General features: G+C 32.3%; 1 protein-coding gene across 1 annotated transcript; it reads right to left on the bottom strand.

The window, feature by feature from the left end:
* Positions 1-15,596: 15,596 nt before the first annotated feature.
* LOC132645768 (ethylene-responsive transcription factor ERF039-like) lies at positions 15,597-16,841 on the bottom strand. The gene has a single exon (XM_060362961.1). It carries the CDS (start codon positions 16,621-16,623, stop codon positions 15,778-15,780), a length of 846 nt encoding a protein of 281 aa, XP_060218944.1. The 5' UTR covers positions 16,624-16,841; the 3' UTR covers positions 15,597-15,777.
* Between the last annotated feature and the right edge of the window lie 335 nt (positions 16,842-17,176).

Consider the following 17,176-nt stretch of genomic DNA (forward strand, 5'->3'; position numbering starts at 1 on the left):
CATGAAATGCAAAAAAAAAAAAAAACCCATTTCGTTGATCAATTAACGAAATGCAAAAAAAAAAACAATTTTTTTCATTAGTTTCACGAATTGCAAAAAAAGAAAAAAAAAATGTTGCATTTCGTGAATTGCACAACGAAATGCAAAAGAAAAAAAAAAAAACCCATTTCGTTGATCAATTAACGAAATGCAAAAAAAAATAAAAAAAAATTGTTGCATTTCGTGAATTGCACAACGAAATGCCAAAAAAAAAAATTAAAAAAAACAATTTTTTTCATTAGTTTCACGAATTGCAAAAAAAAAATTAAAAAAATTGTTGTATTTCGTGAATTGCACAACGAAATGCAAAAATAAAAATAAAAAATTAATTTGTTGCATTTCGCTACACATGTAGCGAAATGCAACAATTCATTCGGCACCGGAACAGTGTGAGTGTGAGTATTTCGTTGGTTATCCAACGAAATACCCATTTTGGTCTAAAAAAAAAAAACATACTATTTTGGCCTAATAGCTGCAAAAATAACCCATTTTGGCTCCGGACTCCGGTTAAAGAGACACTGAAGCACGGTTGTGCAAAGACTGCACATGAGGGTCAAGTTCTCCCTCTGTGTATGGGAAACTGACCACCCCAAAGAATGGGATGAGTTATATGACAAACAAATGCTGAATGATAGATGAAAGTGATAATACAATAAATCCCCAATAAGTAACAAACGAAAAATCATTGTTTTCATGGTAGAGAACAAAATATCATAAATATTCACAAATTAATTAAGCAGCAATTGCTAGCGTTTGCAAGTTTGTCTAAACATGCTCCATGCATTGCGCGTCTCTCATATTGTATCAGCGTTTGTTCAAAAATGATAATCAAACAAAAGAAGAATCGTCGTCTTTTGTATATGATTGCTAACTTCAGTTCAAGAAACCACTTAGGTCAATTTCTTGTCTCCTTAACTTTTACTACCTCTCTCATGTCACGGGTTGCATTTTCTCCTTTGATGATCACTACTTCCACTCAGATTTTTAAGAATGAAGCCCCCCTATCTCTGTTCCATTCAAAATTTATCCGTATCGGATATTTATACCGAATTAATAAATACATGATATATGATTGCACATGTATTTCTATCACTTAATCATAGTTAATTACTATCTCCGTTCATTTTTACTTGTCATGTATACTAAAAATAGTTGTTCATTTCTCCTTATCCAGTTTCGAAAATCAAGAGATAATTTACCATTTTATGCCTATTTTACCCTTATTATTAATTATTGATTTGGAAAGTTCAAGGAATTCTTAGTGACTGCACAACTTTTAAAGTATGTCTTATTGATTTCAATCATTAGGTTATTGAGCAATAATTAGGGGTAATATAGTAAAATTGTCATTCTTTTTTTGGCTCCTTAATATGCGTACCAATATGACAAGTAAAAATGGACGGAGGGAGTAATAAATTTTTGGACTTTAGTAAATCACTTAACTATAGTTAAATTGATTGTGATATAAACACCAATACGGTAACTATTTACCGATCAGAAGTGTGCTATAAGGTGAGCTTTATAGACTAGTGTTGTATCCGATTCCACAAGTTACTTCATACATGTAACACTTTATAATTAAATTGATTGACAACATGCAAAATATGATAAATTAGCCGCTATGATAAGTTAAATTTTACTGATAATGTGAAAACATTACATTATCATTGTATGCAATTAACTTAGATGCATATTAGCTTATTCCCTTCTACTTCATCCCCTCAAAATATCTACGGTAAGATATGCATGTATATAACTTTCGATTCATTCTAGGAGAGATGTTAATTAAGGTTTCTAATACTATTTGGTTTTTCACCCTTTCGTACCTCAATTAAGACAACTAAATCACATTGTAGAAATTCATAATACTGATATTTGATCCCTGAAGAAAAAAGTATTACAAGTGTAAAACAGATAATAAATTAACATAAATGAATCACGTTAGTGTGTTACCCATTCAAAAAACAGCTAGAGAGACACCGCATGATTTATATAGAATACCTTGGTGGACATGCTCCCCCTTCTCCTTGAGAAATTAATTGAAAGGTTGCTTACCACAGTCCACAGGCCACAATTTTTGTAGCCAAAATACAATGTGAAGAGGACAAAGAGACAATTCACTCAAGTCTTGGGATTCCTCCATGTTCATGTGTTTTCAATCACCAAAACACTTGGTACTGATCTTACCCTTATATGCATGGTACTGATCTTACCCTTATATGCATGTTCTTTGGGGTTTTAAGCATCCAGTATTTCAAACTTATTAGCTCTTTCTAGAGATTTGCACTTTTTTTTTTTTTTTTTTTGGAATAGAGAAATGGGGAGGGATTACAAGATGAGGAATCGACCCTCACCAATAAGGTGAAATTCACGTAGCCAACCAACTGAGCTACTAAGATTCTTCTAGAGATTTGCACTGAACAGGCTTTTACCAAAATATTTTTCATTCTCAAAGCTCGAACTTGAAATTTCTAATTAAAGGTGAAAAAATCTTAATTAACCATCTTCCCGCAACCCATTATGGTCGATATATGCATCTTTTTATTCAGGGAGAAATACCGAAACTCAAAACTCTCGCTCTTATGAAATTAAATCAAAAGAACTTATTCATTAGCTCACAAATGTATTTACTTGCGACTACGTGTCATTTTTGGTTTTGGTACATTGGAGGAAATCCTACTATCAAAGTGCAAGAGCGATTAATGCCTAAAATATTTGTCAATTTTTTTTTTTTTTTTTTTTTTTTTTTTTTTTTTTTTTGTAATGTAGATGAAGAAGGACGAAGGCAGGAGAAGATTAAAAAAAAAAAGTTTAATGACTAACGATAAAACATATACAACGTGTTTTATCAGTTAGCTTTAGCTTAATTCTCGAAGATAACTCGTTTCATCGAAAAATCAACTACATAGTGTTTACTCCATTTATTTAAGTAAACGTAACTATCAGCACCTACCAATGCTTTTCATTATTATTATTATTATTATTATTATAAAGAAGAGGTTAATTAACAGCCAAAATAAATTGGGAGAAACTTAGCTAGCACAACTACACAAGGATCTTTAGTTTTACTATTAAATGAAGACACCTTGATATGACTTGCCCCTCACTGTTACTTGGAGTCCGGAACAAAAATACACAAAATAAATCGGGGGGCTGCCTTCCACTATATATCAAAATGGGTATAACGTGGAGGGGTCAGCGTTATACCCCCACAAAAATTTCGAATTGTCAGACCAAAAAAAAATAAAAAAATTAATGGTATAATGTGGACTGATCCACGTTATACAAATAATTTTGTATAACGTGGATCAATCCACGTTTTACAATATATATGTTGTATAACGTGGATTTGTCTTCCACTATATACCAAAAGGGGTATAAACGTGGAGGGGTCAGCGTTATACCCCCAAAAAAATTTTGAATTGTCAGACCAAAAAAAAATTAATGGTATAACGTGGACTGATCCACGTTTTACAATATATATGTTGTATAACGTGGATCAGTCCACGTTTTACAATATATATGTTGTAAAACGTGGACTGATCCACGTTATACAATATATATATTGTAAATTGTGGGCTGTCCACCAATCTGAGATAATATTTATCGGAACCAGTACAAAAAAAAAAAATTGGCCAACTTTATTTTTGAAACACTTAGTGTTTTTTTCCATATTTTGATCAATGATTAGTCGTGTGTCAAGACTCCGAAACGTCAATATTTTATATAGAACCTGATATTTTTTTCTGCGTACAATAATGTAGGCTCAATACATTAAGGATATGTAAACGTTCGGATCGTCATTTTAGGGTTGAAAAGGTGCCCGAAGTAAGTTTTGTTTGTAAACTTTAGGTTTAAGTGTTCTATATACATAGACGTCCATTTTTGTTTGAAGACTTGTTGTCATTAGCTTAAAGTTTTTTATTTTTAGGGTTTAGATTTAAGTGTGTTATTTTTTAAAGCGTAACTTTATTTCGAATATATGCGGTTTTTTGCGCTCTGACGTCCGATTTATGCGTTTTTTTTTTTTGCAACATATTCGAAAGAAAATTACGCATTAAAAAATAACACACTTAAGGAACTTAGTGTTTTTTTCCATAAAAAGATCGCAACATGTTATTTTAATAAATCTTTTCTTTGCAGCGCTTAGTGTTTTTTGCATACTTTGACCAACGATTAGTCGTGTGTCAAGACTCCAAAACGTCAATATTTTATATAGAACCTGATATTTTTTTTGCGTACAATAATGTAGGCTCAATACATCAAGGACACGTAAACGTTCGGATCGTCGTTTTAGGGGTTGAAAAGGTACCCGAAGTAAGTTTTATTTAAGGTTTAAGTGTATCAACAATTCGCTTCATGTTCAATTAGGCCTTGCTCTAGCTTCTTTAGGGGTTATTACTTCTTTGGTAGCTCAACACATGTACTCTTTACCTGCTTATGCATTCATAGCAATTCATTTATTTTCAAACCGACCCATTTACTATCTATTATTTGATTGACCAATCCTTTATATTGGAATGGGTGAAGGGTCATTACGATAGGTGTCAAGTGGAAGTGCAGTGATGTATGCAGCTGAGACATCCTAACAGACCGGTAGACTTGAACCTTGTTCCTACATGACCTGATCAATTCGATCAGGCTGTTTTATTTTTTAAGGTTTTAATTTAAGCGTGTTATTTTTTAATCAAGACATAAATTTATTTTGAATATAAATATAATTCTAAAAAATATAGGGAGAAAAACTAGTTGTAAAGTGGTCAAACTTTAGATAGTCATAACTTTGCGCTCGGACGTCCGTTTTACGCATTTTTTTTTTAACTTGCGTATTTTTTCGAGATCTACGCGGAGAGATGGCCGCAAGGCGGTTTGGCAGAGCCGATTTTTAAAAAAACACCTTTTATCCTATTCAATTTCAATTTTCCCCCAAATTGGCATGAAATTTTCAGTTTTATTTACCTATAAGATGATGATACGCAATAAATTTCAACGTAAAAATCCCGGGGTAATGTAGCTGTGAATGTCAATTTCACTTCTGCAGTTTCAATTTTTGAAAATAAAGCTGACTAATTTTCTCGACATATAAAGTTGACTAAAATAACCTTACAGTCAAACACTAAGTTCTTTCAAACAAAACTTACTTCGGGCACCTTTTCAACCCCTAAAATGACGATCCGAACGTATACGTATCCTTGATGTATTGAGCCTACATTATTATAGGCAGAAAAAAATATCAGGTTCTATATAAATATTGACGATTCGGAGTCCTGACACACGACTAATCGTTGGTCAAAGTATGCAAAAACACACTAAGTGTTTCAAAAAATAAAGTTGGCCAATTTTTTTTTTCTTTGGTATTGGTTCCGATAAATATTATCTCAGATTGGTGGACAACCCACAATTTACAATATATATATATATATATATATATATATATATATATATATATATATATATATATATATATATATATTGTATAACGTGGACTGATCCACGTTATTCAAAAACGTGGATCAGTCCACGTTATACCATTAATTTTTTTTTATTGTTTTTTTGGTCTGACAATTCGATTTTTTTTTTGGGGTATAACGTTGGCCCCTCCACGTTATACCCCTTTTGATATATAGTGGAAGGCAGCCCCTCTTTTGGTTTATTTTGTGTAATTTTTGTGTCCTTTAGGCTCCGGACTCCTGTTATTTGTATCTAGTGTCCTATACAGGTAGAAAAAAGAAACCCCAACAATTAGATCAATTATTTTTCGCACTAAAATATTGTGAAGATCTACTCGAAATGACAACTTGTTATAGATATCGTACATCAGCATCGGATGACTTCAAAAAGTTCATTAATTATGACTTATGTTCTTTTGAAAGTGTTCATTACTGTTAGCCGATATTCTTTAATTTCTAATTAGGGTTCCTCGCTTGGACTTCTTGATTACTACTACTTCAGGAGTGCCTAGTCTATTTTCATAGCTCGAATAGGAGTTAGGGTAAACAATATAATATAAATTAAGTTTCTTTTTCCAATATAATACTAGTATTATATAGTAGCTAATCACTTTTTCTTTTCTTTTGCCTTGTGGCAGAATTGACCTTCATCGTTAAGTCTACGTTTCTTTTGTTCTTTATTTCCCCCCCTAAGACGGAACGACAATTCTGCTTACATATTCAAAAGATTTTGACGTTGTGTTTGAACGTGAAAATTCACTGGATAAATAATTTATCTATAATTTAGTAAGTCACATTTTTTAGAATTCAAAACTTATAAACTTGAAATCACAATTTCACCTTTGTGCCCTCTGCCCCCCCCCCCCCCTCCCCCCTCAACACCCCTAATGAAGGCATTAATTAATTAGTCACTGTCAAGTATGGTTGTTAATTAAACCTCAATCAACTAGCGTACATAATTTTGGACCGGCTCACTTATTCTAAACAAATGATTACTGACCAGGGTATCTAAATGACCATGTTCAACGCATATGTACATCTCATGTTTGAGATTTTGGATTACCTAATAACATTATTAAAAAATTAAATCACTATCAGCGATTTTAAACTCATGATGTCTGGTTCCCGCCGACCAATCACACTTTGATATAACACATAAAACGCGTTTGATCATGCTTGCTGTTATTATGGGTTGCGTTTTAGATATGGATCCAGCTCCCCTCCTATCTCTCCATTTGGTCCAGTCCCATCTTAAATAGCTTACACCTGTCTCTATAATTTTTTAATGGACCAGATTTGTTTTGTTAACTAAACAATGTACTACAATATTAACTCTAGTTAGGAGTTCTTTCTCTTCACCCTTTTCTCCTTTCTGCCAGCACCAGCCTTTCCCTCTAGCAAATATCTCCATGAAATCATCAAACAATGGCTACGTTTTTCCCTCCTAAAAAAAAAAAAAAAAAAGAGTAGAACAAAATTCAAAGGATAAATAGTTAGTTATATTTCACAGATCCAAGTAAGGAAATCTAACTGCACAAAATTCTAAGGAAATCTAAAAAAAAATCTTTTTTTTTTTTTTTTGGTTGGAATAGCCGAAAATGGATGCGGATTGTAGATAGCTGGGGGAGGAAAAAGGGAAAAAATGTATGTCCAAACGTTGATTTCATCTTACGGTTTCAAATCGCATGTTCAAACGCCTACTTAGCAAAAAATACGCTTATTAAGAAATCAATAATACAATGTGAAGTTTACTAAAATACTCTTATATAATAAAAATAAATTACTTTTTCCTCTTGATTAGAGCATGCACAAGTAGTAAACCTTTGGGAATCCAACAATACCAAGTTACTATATAGCTTTTCCAATCATCATCTAAATATTACTTTAACTTGTCAGTTTTTGTCTAAGGGTAGAGTTGGAAAAACTAGTCAATTTATGTCTCGATTTCCTAAGGTGACACTTATTATGGGACAACTTTTTTGGGCTAAAGTGACACTTATTATGAGCGGGGCCGATTGATGATGATGCCGCACATCGTATTGGTGCAGGGTGGACAAAATGGATATTCACCTCTAGAGTCTTGCGTGTGATAAGAAAGTGAAACCAAAACTTAAAGGTAAGTTCTACAGAATGGTGGTTAGACCTACCATGGTGTATGGGCGGAGTATTGAATTGTTAGCAGTTCTCATATGCAGAAGATGAAAGTTGCGAAAATGAGGATAATGTTGAATTGGATGAGTGGGTGTATCAGAAAGGATAAGATTAGGAATGAAGATATCCAGGATAAGGTGGGAGTGTCCTCAGTGGTGGACAAGATGAGGGAGGTGAGGCTGAGATGGTTTGGGTTTGTGAAGAGGTGCATAGATGCCCAAGTGAGGAGGTGCGAGAGATTGGCATTGGTGGGTGTGAGAAGAGGTAGAGGTAAACCGAAGAAGTAGTGGGGGATGTGATTAGATAGGGCATCTTCAACTTACGGAGGACATGACCGTAGATAGGACGGTGTGGAGGTCTCGAATCAGGGTAGAAGGTTAGTAGGTAGTTGAGCATTGCCTCGCTTTTTCAGCGGATAGGGTTGATGACAGTTTGGAGCACTATATATATATATATATATATATATATATATATATATATATATATATATATATGTTTTCACTTTATTACAGCAGTATTAACATTATTCTCTTATCTTCCATTTTATGTTACCACATGTATTTCTTGTTGTACTATTTCACTGTTGTCACTGTTTCTTTTTCTGAATGCTATGTACTGCTTTCCTTTTTGTTTGTCATGCATGTCTGCTTCGTTTCCGTATTTTCTTTTTCAAAACGCTTTGAAATGTTTTTCTTGAAGCCGGTCTTATCGGAAACAACCTCTCTAAGTACACTCCACGAGGTAGGGGTAAGGTATTCGTACACGCTGTTCTCACTAGACTCCACCTGTAAAATTACATTGAGTATGTTGTTATTTTTTTGTTCGGGCCAAGCGTGTGCACTAGTGCTACTTATCACTCGCACAAATATTGAATAATTATGTTGATCAAAATTTAGGTAAATAAGAAGAATCACATAGTAGTATTTTTTATCTCTGAATTTGAAACCTTGTCTCCTAGAGAGATTTACTAGACACAATAGGTCATACTCTTGAGTACACGCTATGAAATGAAATAATTTGTGTTTGTTTTTACTTTTTTTGTTTTCTTTTATTGGTGGGGGCCAGGTGAATGGTCAATTAAGTTGAAGAGTCAAGAAAGAGGTGATGCCACGAGAAACAGGTGGGAGGGAAAGAAAAGAATCCAACTTTCTTCAACTTTTTCATGTTTCCAGAAAACAAAAGGAGAAAAGGAAATAAATGCATCCATTGCTTTTCTCTCCACAAAATTAAAGGAGTGAATAGTTGAACGCCTTTTTTTCATGTTTCCTTTAATGTGTTTTTCTTTTTTAGGTTCCTTTATTGTTCTTTATATTAAAAATCACAAGAACAATCCATCCCAATCTCAAGGTCAGGGGGGAAGGAGTAAGAACTCATGCGTATTGGTGTTTACATTGAACCAATTAATTTAATATTAATAATTAAAAATTAAATTAAGAATATGTATGATTTAGTGATAAAAACTTATGTAAAAGACATGTATCTTGCATTTATTAATTTAATATAAATATCCAATGCGAATAATATTGGGGACGAGAGGTAAGGTGTGTGAAGTGAGGCAGGGCACAGATCACCTTATATGGACTATGGAGTATAAAGAATAGATTGGTTTCTTTCTTTTTCAACCTTGGAATATAATGCCTTGTAAAATTTGACTTAAAAGTTATAACAGTAAACAAGGAATTTAAATTCTCATAATCTAAACTAAAGCTTGTCAAATTGGTAAGAAAAAATAAAATAAAAAAGTAGCACAAACAGTAGATATTCTTAATTATTTGGCGTGCTGATTGACAGCGGCAGAGACAATGACAATGTTTTACAGCTAGACGTCGTAAAATTTCACTGCTTAAGTAAAGTACTCACTTCTACTATGTTTTAATTTAACTTGGATTTTGCTTATTTATACTGAAAATGTAAAAATTTAGCCTGTTGTTCATTTTACTAATTAATTACTTTTATTATGAAATTTATCTATAATTATCTTTTAAATAACCTACTAGGGTAAACTAACTTTAAATTACCGGGCTAAGCCCCAAATTTTAATATTTTTCGTTAACAGAGGACATTCGAAGTCATTTTTTCTTATATAACATACAGAAATAATATATACGACGATGATTCATTTTGCTTAATTTCCCAGCTGCTTCCGTTAGTTTTTTATACTAGTCTTTTTTTTTGGTTGGGGAGGGGGGGTTCCACGCGATGTTTGATTAGCACATTGGAGCCTCGATTAATCCGAATTCGTGACCCGCAAAACTCATTTAAAATGGGAAGTGTTCTCAAATAAAATAAAATAAATTCCATAATCAGGATTCGAACACAAAATTTCTGATTAAGAATCGAAGGATCATATTCATCCCAGAACCCTTATTTAACTAGTCTTTCATCATTTCCTCTTGTCAGTTCTGCTCGTGGGAACTATCAAGTACTCCCTCCGAATAAAAAAAAGAGTTCACTTAGCTATTTGCACACCCTTAAGAAACTACTCACTTCAAGAAAAAAATATGTAAATTGACTAAACTAATTCTAATTAAATAGTCATTGAGATTTGATCACATAACACTTAATAGGAGCAAATCTGGAAAGATAAGGTTAATTATTTCTTAATTTAATAAGCGGATACTTTTTTTGATAAAAAAAAAAACTAAATGGACACTTTTTTTTTTATTGGGAGGGAGTCCTATTAATAACGACAATTTCTGCAAGACCGCTTCTACATCAAATGGTCAAATTGGACAGATATTCCGATGCAGAAAGCAACATTTCTAATCATTCATTCATCACTACTTTAATTTCTGTTCTTTCCTTCTTTTTCTCCTATGGAAAAAAAGAAATTTAAAACTAATTCCACAATTATAGCGCAATTACCTAGAAGTGTTCACCTTTTCCCTTAAATTAGAGGAATTACTTTTATTGTTGCTTTGACTAATTCCTTGATCGAGAGGATATTTAGGTCTCGTGTTTCATCTTAGCAACAACTATAATACGGTAGACGTGAATTATCTTGCTAAATAGTCAGAAATTATTTCGAGTTTTTATTCTAAACCAATCAATCTAATTATAACAATCACATATTTGACGAGAAAAGATCTTAAGTATGTTAATTTATAAATTATTCCTATATCGCTAGTGATGAAAATCAATGCATTATGCATATTCTATCATTCAAGTTTGAACCATAATTAAATGATACTTATACGCAATATACACGTCCATGCATTAGTCTGAGCAATGCAAATAATTACTGATACGAATAAGTTTTTTGGTTAGGTAAAGTACTTTTTGTTCATATAATACCTCGAGCAAATTTGCATGCGCAAAAATGGGGAAAAAAAAACAAACGAACCACTATTATTCAAGCTTACGTAATAAGATCGATAGCAACTTCAAATTAAATTAGAACGTTGAATATTAAAAATGTTGATGTCGGACAACTTCCAATAACTTGTAATTACACTAAGCAAATCTCAAATGATGCCAGAATATTTTGTCTTCCTACAATACCCTAGCATCTACTTACGTATATATGGGGTGATTTTAGGTGTAAAAAATGGGACACGTGAACACACAGGGGCGGATCTAGTCTATTAAGTTCAATTGAACTCCTAACTTTCGACACGAAGCATAAATTTATGTGTAAGTAATTATTAAAATTGTAATATATAGTAGATATGAACCCATAAATTTTAGAATATAAAGTGTTCAATACTAAAAATCTTAAAATTGAACCCACAAGATCTAAATCCTGGATCCGCCTCTGTGAACACAAGGTCTCTTCGTAAAATTAGGTATTTTATGTATATTTCCTCCAATTAGTATAATAAATCTGCTGGAACACATTCTATAAAAAAAAGTAAATTGTGCACTTGGTTGAAAGTCGAGTATTTACCTAGAGGTTACATTTTTTCCCTTTTTTTTTTTCGGTGAGCCCATGTTCTAGAAATTTAGATTCGTCTCTGCATATATAATACTCCCTCCGGATAAAAAAGAGAGTCCACTTAGCCATTTGCACATTCCTTAAGAAAATACTAACTCCTATAAAAAAAAATAGGTAATTTGACGAAACTATCCCTAATTAAATAGGCATTGAGATTTGATCATATAACAACTTAATAGGGGCAAATATAAAAAAAAAAATAAGGTTAATTCTTTCTTAATTTGATAAGTGAACACTTTTTTTAATTAAAAAAAGACTAAGTGAACACTCTTTTTTTATCCGGAGGGAGTATAATATTAATAAAGAAAAAAGATGCTGATTTTCTTGAGACATAATCATTAAGATGCATCTCGACCCCATCAAACAAAAGTTATTAACAATACTAAAATAAACACTATTTCTTGCCCCTATTATTTCTTTTTAAAGATTTTTGCACACCCTTGAAGAAGATATTTAATAGCTTAACACTCCATCAATAGGAAATGTAAGGCAAATCTGAAAGAAAGGAAGAGAAAAACAGGGTAATAAATTAATTTCTTATTTTGCGGAAAGATCAAACATTTTGACTTTTTTGTAAAATATTTTTTCTGGATCAAAAAAAGTGTTCACTTAGTCTTTTTTTCTTGGATCAAAAAGTGTGTTCACTTACCAAATCAAGAAAGAATTAACCTTATTTTTCCAGATATGTCTCTATTAAGTGCTTTGTGATCAAATCTCACCTATTTAATTAGGGACAGTTTAATCAAATTACCTATTTTTTTAGAAATTAGTATTTTCTTAAAGGGTGTATAAATGATTAAGTGTCCGGACATTCTTTTTAATTCGGAGGGAGTAACTAATTGTATTTGGGACGAAAGAGTAATAAGCCATAAGAAGATTAAAAACAAAAAACAAAAGAGGTGTCCTTGCGAAAATTTCTTGGTATTCCATCAATCACTTCAGTATTTTTGGGAATTGTTCATTCAACAAATGGGACCTTTAAAAAGGAGTTTTGGAGAATCAACTAGTACATTTTTTCATAAGATTCCAAGTTCTCCAAAGTTTTTCCTTTATTTATTCATTGGATTCGACATGTATTTCGTGAAAATTAGGTTGGCCCCGTGAGCCTACTCTCTTTCATGATGAGTACTTTCAATTTTATATTCACTAAATGCTGCTCATATATAATTAGATGGGTCCTTAATTACACAAACAAAAAAGAGAACAAAGAAAAAGAAAAAACAAATGAATTGGGAATTAATTTTATAAACTTATGAAGATTTGCTTGGGTCCAAGAGATTAGATTTGTCTCTTCACTCCTTCCAATAACCCAAAGAAATGTGTCCAAATTATGGAGTAATAGACTATGAAATAGGAGATAATGACTTGACCCAAAATTTATTAATTAAGAGATATCGACGTTGAGGTCACGTATCACTACTGAATAGTGGCTTAGCTTATACACCGCCAATTGAACAAATAAAACTTTTATTTTGCTCTCCTCAATAATATTCATTCTATTTTCAACTAGGCCATTTTACTAATTACTCTCTGTACGTAATGTCAAAAATTAGTTGGTTTTAGAAAATTGAATTTATTTTAAAATATTTAACATTTAAGAAGAAAAAGAAGTCATTTATTATTATTATTATTATTATTATTATTGTCCAAATCTACGTCTGTTATTGTTCAAATTAGTATAGTTTTAATGAAATACGACATTAAAAAAAAACGATAGTTTAGAAGTATAATCTTTTGATTAGACTATTAAATATCTTTAAAAATATATAAAAATCTTGATTGAATGATATTAGAAATATTTATTGAACTTGTGATACCCTTATAAGGACGCAACCAAATTAACTATAAGATGATGTAACTAAAATCACAATCTATTATGGGATTTCAAGAACTATCGTCTTTTACTGCTACCTCTGTCTCAAATTATCTTTCGTGTTTTTTTCTTACATGTCCCTTAAGAAAATATTAATTAAGAGAGATTTTGACTATATTATCCTTATTTATGTCTTAAGATATAATCTCTCTTTATTTAATATTTACTCTCTTTATGTGTCATCTCCCGTGATTGAGGTGTTTGTAGTCTCCAAGAATAATTACTACTAATGATAAAATGAAAAAAGAATAATGAATTTTGTCTTGAACTTCTAAAATAACAATTAATTTGAGACAATTATTGTACAAAGCACGACAGATAATTTGAGATGGGGGAAGTTTTCTTTTGGTTACATTTTAGTATTTTACTACTCCCTCCAGTCCACTTTACTTGTTATCTTTACTAAAAATAGATGGTCCAAAATAACTGTCATTTTAGAAAATCAAGATATAATTAACTACTCCCTCCGTTTTATTTTACGTGGCCCTTGTTCACTTGATACTCCCTTCAAAAAATTCTTTATTGGTGGTTTCTTTTACTAAATTGTCCCTATTATGCTTTGTAAATCTAAGTTTGAATTACTATTACATTATATAGTTATTTAATGATAAGGATAGTATTTGAAGAAATAATAAATATCTCTTGATTTGTTAAAAAGAACAATGAAATAGTCATTTAATGATAAGGATAGTATTGGAAGAAAATAATAAATATCTCTTGATTTGTTAAAAAGAACAATGAAATAGTTAAGAAAAAAAAATAGTACTCCCTCCGTTCACTTTTACTTGTCCAGTATTTCAAAAATAGATTTTCACTTTTACTTGTCACTTTTAGCATATCAAAATAAGACAATTTGTTTTTTTTTTTTTTCTGTTTTACCCATAGTATTAATTACTCACTTCAAAATATTTTTGAAATCCAATAAAAATATGCATCAATTAATATGGGTACATTGGTAAATTATGCACTTCATTTATTATTTCTTAAACATCGTGAAAAGTCCAAAGTGGGTAAAGAAACGGATGGAGTTCTAGTTTTTTACCTTTACCCTTATTCAATAAATGTAGAGAGAGATTAATGTGGTGAAAAGGAAGAGTATTAAATCGAGACGAAAGAATAAATAAGGATAATTTGACTAAATTATCTTTTTAATTTAATTAATGTTTTCTTAAGAAGTGTGAAGAAAAAAAACACGACAAGTAAAATGTACCGGAGGGAGTATTATTTTCACTTTATTGATAATGTCTGTTTTAACTCGATTTTTGTTATTTTTGTGTAATAACCATAAATGAAATTACAAGGACAATAATACACTCTCTATGACTTTGCTTTCTAAGGAGATCTCCCGACAGAGAGGTTAAAAAATTAATCAAGCGATAATGACTAACTAATTCATTGATTACCATTATCATGATGCTATGGAAAAGAGCTAGTACACTTTTACTGAATCTGGATTCTAATTGCCCTCTAAATCCATACCATATGTTACTATCAAGAGATCAAAAGCTTAACCAAAGGTGAATGAAGTGACTTTGCCTTTTCTAAACTTTTCTTTTAATCTTACAACAGTGATACAAGGTGATTTTGACTCATACAGAAAAAGTTGCAATCTTTTAGTCGTATCGATTGTCAAGTAAATCCACAAGCAAGCAATTTTAAGAACAGACGTACACGTTAATAGATGTCACTCTTTTATTGATCGGATTATCTATCTAATTAAACATTACTATCTACTAAGTATGTGTATATATATTGTAGTTATGTTAGTGTCTGATATTTTGGTCTTGGTTCCTTAATTGGAGGGTGGAGTGAGGGGTTGGGTAATTGAAGCCAACTACCAGTATACAGTAAAGAGGGTAACTCTTAGGAAAGTGACTTGTCCCCTTAAAACCCTCCAAAGAAAAAAAGCCAAAATCTGGTATTGGATCTTATTCTAATTTTCGGTATGTATCATTTAAAAAAACTATGTGCACACATAAGCGTGCGAAATCAACAATACACAGTCAGTTACCTTTACATTTTTACTCCAGGGCATTACAGGGTTTGAACTTTGTATTAATCGGATCAATGATATTGAATATCTGATGATTATACAGAAAGAAAGAAGAAAGTAATTGTATATTTTTTGAAGCTGCACAACAACAATGAATGATGACAATAGACAAAACTCAAATATATATATGTGTTATATGAACATGGTTTCACATTCTGGGCTTTGCAATTATATGTTGAGAATAAAACACACATGATGGATGTTTTGTGACTTTTTGTCAGTGTAAAAAAAGAAAAGAAAAGAAACATGTCTAAAGAGTACAATCCTATTTTTCGCTCTAATAGCACTCCCACAAAAACGGCTCCTCGAGCCGAAATATTCCACTATCGGCTCCAGCCAGCTGCCACGTCGAAATTGGGTACTGATATCGGTCATTTTGATCCACTCTATCAATAGTAAGATCTGGTAGATCGAAAAATGGGTCATCATGGTCCATTGTTGGAGAGTTAAGTAATTCTTGCGTGTTCTCCGAGGCTAAATTCGTCGATGAATGTGAACTGTGTAGCTCGGTCAATTGGCTAGACTCAGCTTCATCTCTGATGGAATTTTCCTCGAGAGACGTGCTAGCTGCAGCCTTAGCAGCTGCGGCTTGGATGTCCTTAGGGGAAGTGGAGGCCGGTCGGGGGAGTTGATCGGCTAAATGAGGGAAATTAAGGTAAGCCGCGTCACCCTTGATGGCTAAAGCCGCGACATCATGAGCTCGAGCCGCCATTTCGGCTGTGGCATAAGTCCCTAGCCAAATTCTTGATTTTTTCCTAGGCTGTCTAATTTCGGACACCCATTTTCCCCAATTCCTCTTACGAACTCCTCTATAAGTTGGATGTTTTTCATCAACAACACCTTCATTTTTTCTCCTAATTTTCTTGTTCTCCTCATTCCTGTGACAATTCCCATTTTTTGTGAAATCTTGAACTTTTATTGAGCTTTTCTTGGATTTGCAATAGTAGTCTTTTGATGGGGTTTTCGCAATGCCCTCATGGGAAGAAGATGATGAAGTAGAAGTAGAAGATGTGGTGGTTGAAGGAGAATTTAAGCAATTAGAAGAACTTGTAAATGATGAGGAAGTTGTAGAAGAAGAACTAGAGACGGAGAATTCTTGATGAAGATGATGATGATATTCCATTATAGTGGTACTCTAAAGATGCTTCTAGCTTATGGTTTTTCTTCTTAATTAGGACTATAGTAGTAGCAAGAAAAAGGAGTGTAGCAAGTGATTACTTTTAAAATAGAAATGTAGGTTTACTTAACTTCTATGGTTGTGTTGGTTTGGTTTAAATAATGAAAGGGGAGAAAAAGGAAATAAAGAAGAATGGGACCTTATTGCCATAAGGGTATCTACAGTTCAGCTATTTTGTTACCCATGTGGCAATTTGCTTTGCTTGTATTTATTCATTCATTATTCTTTTTTTATCTTCTCTCTTTTTTCCTTTTTGTACTAATAAGTAGGAGTATTACTTACCTCTTTCTAAAGAAAGGAAGGAAATCATAGTGGTAATATTTTCATTTTTCATAATCAGGCGGTGTTTTGGCACCATGCACACTTAACATGGGCCATAGCAGCCACATACTAGAAAAAATTGTCCTCGTTAAAAATCATACAATTCACATGAAACTTGACCTAGCTAGGGCCGTTGTAGGGTATCCCTGTATCTCATTGAGTATCTTGTGTTGCACAA

This window comes from Lycium barbarum, chromosome 6, assembly GCF_019175385.1.
Source record: "Lycium barbarum isolate Lr01 chromosome 6, ASM1917538v2, whole genome shotgun sequence".
Taxonomy (NCBI): domain Eukaryota; kingdom Viridiplantae; phylum Streptophyta; class Magnoliopsida; order Solanales; family Solanaceae; genus Lycium; species Lycium barbarum.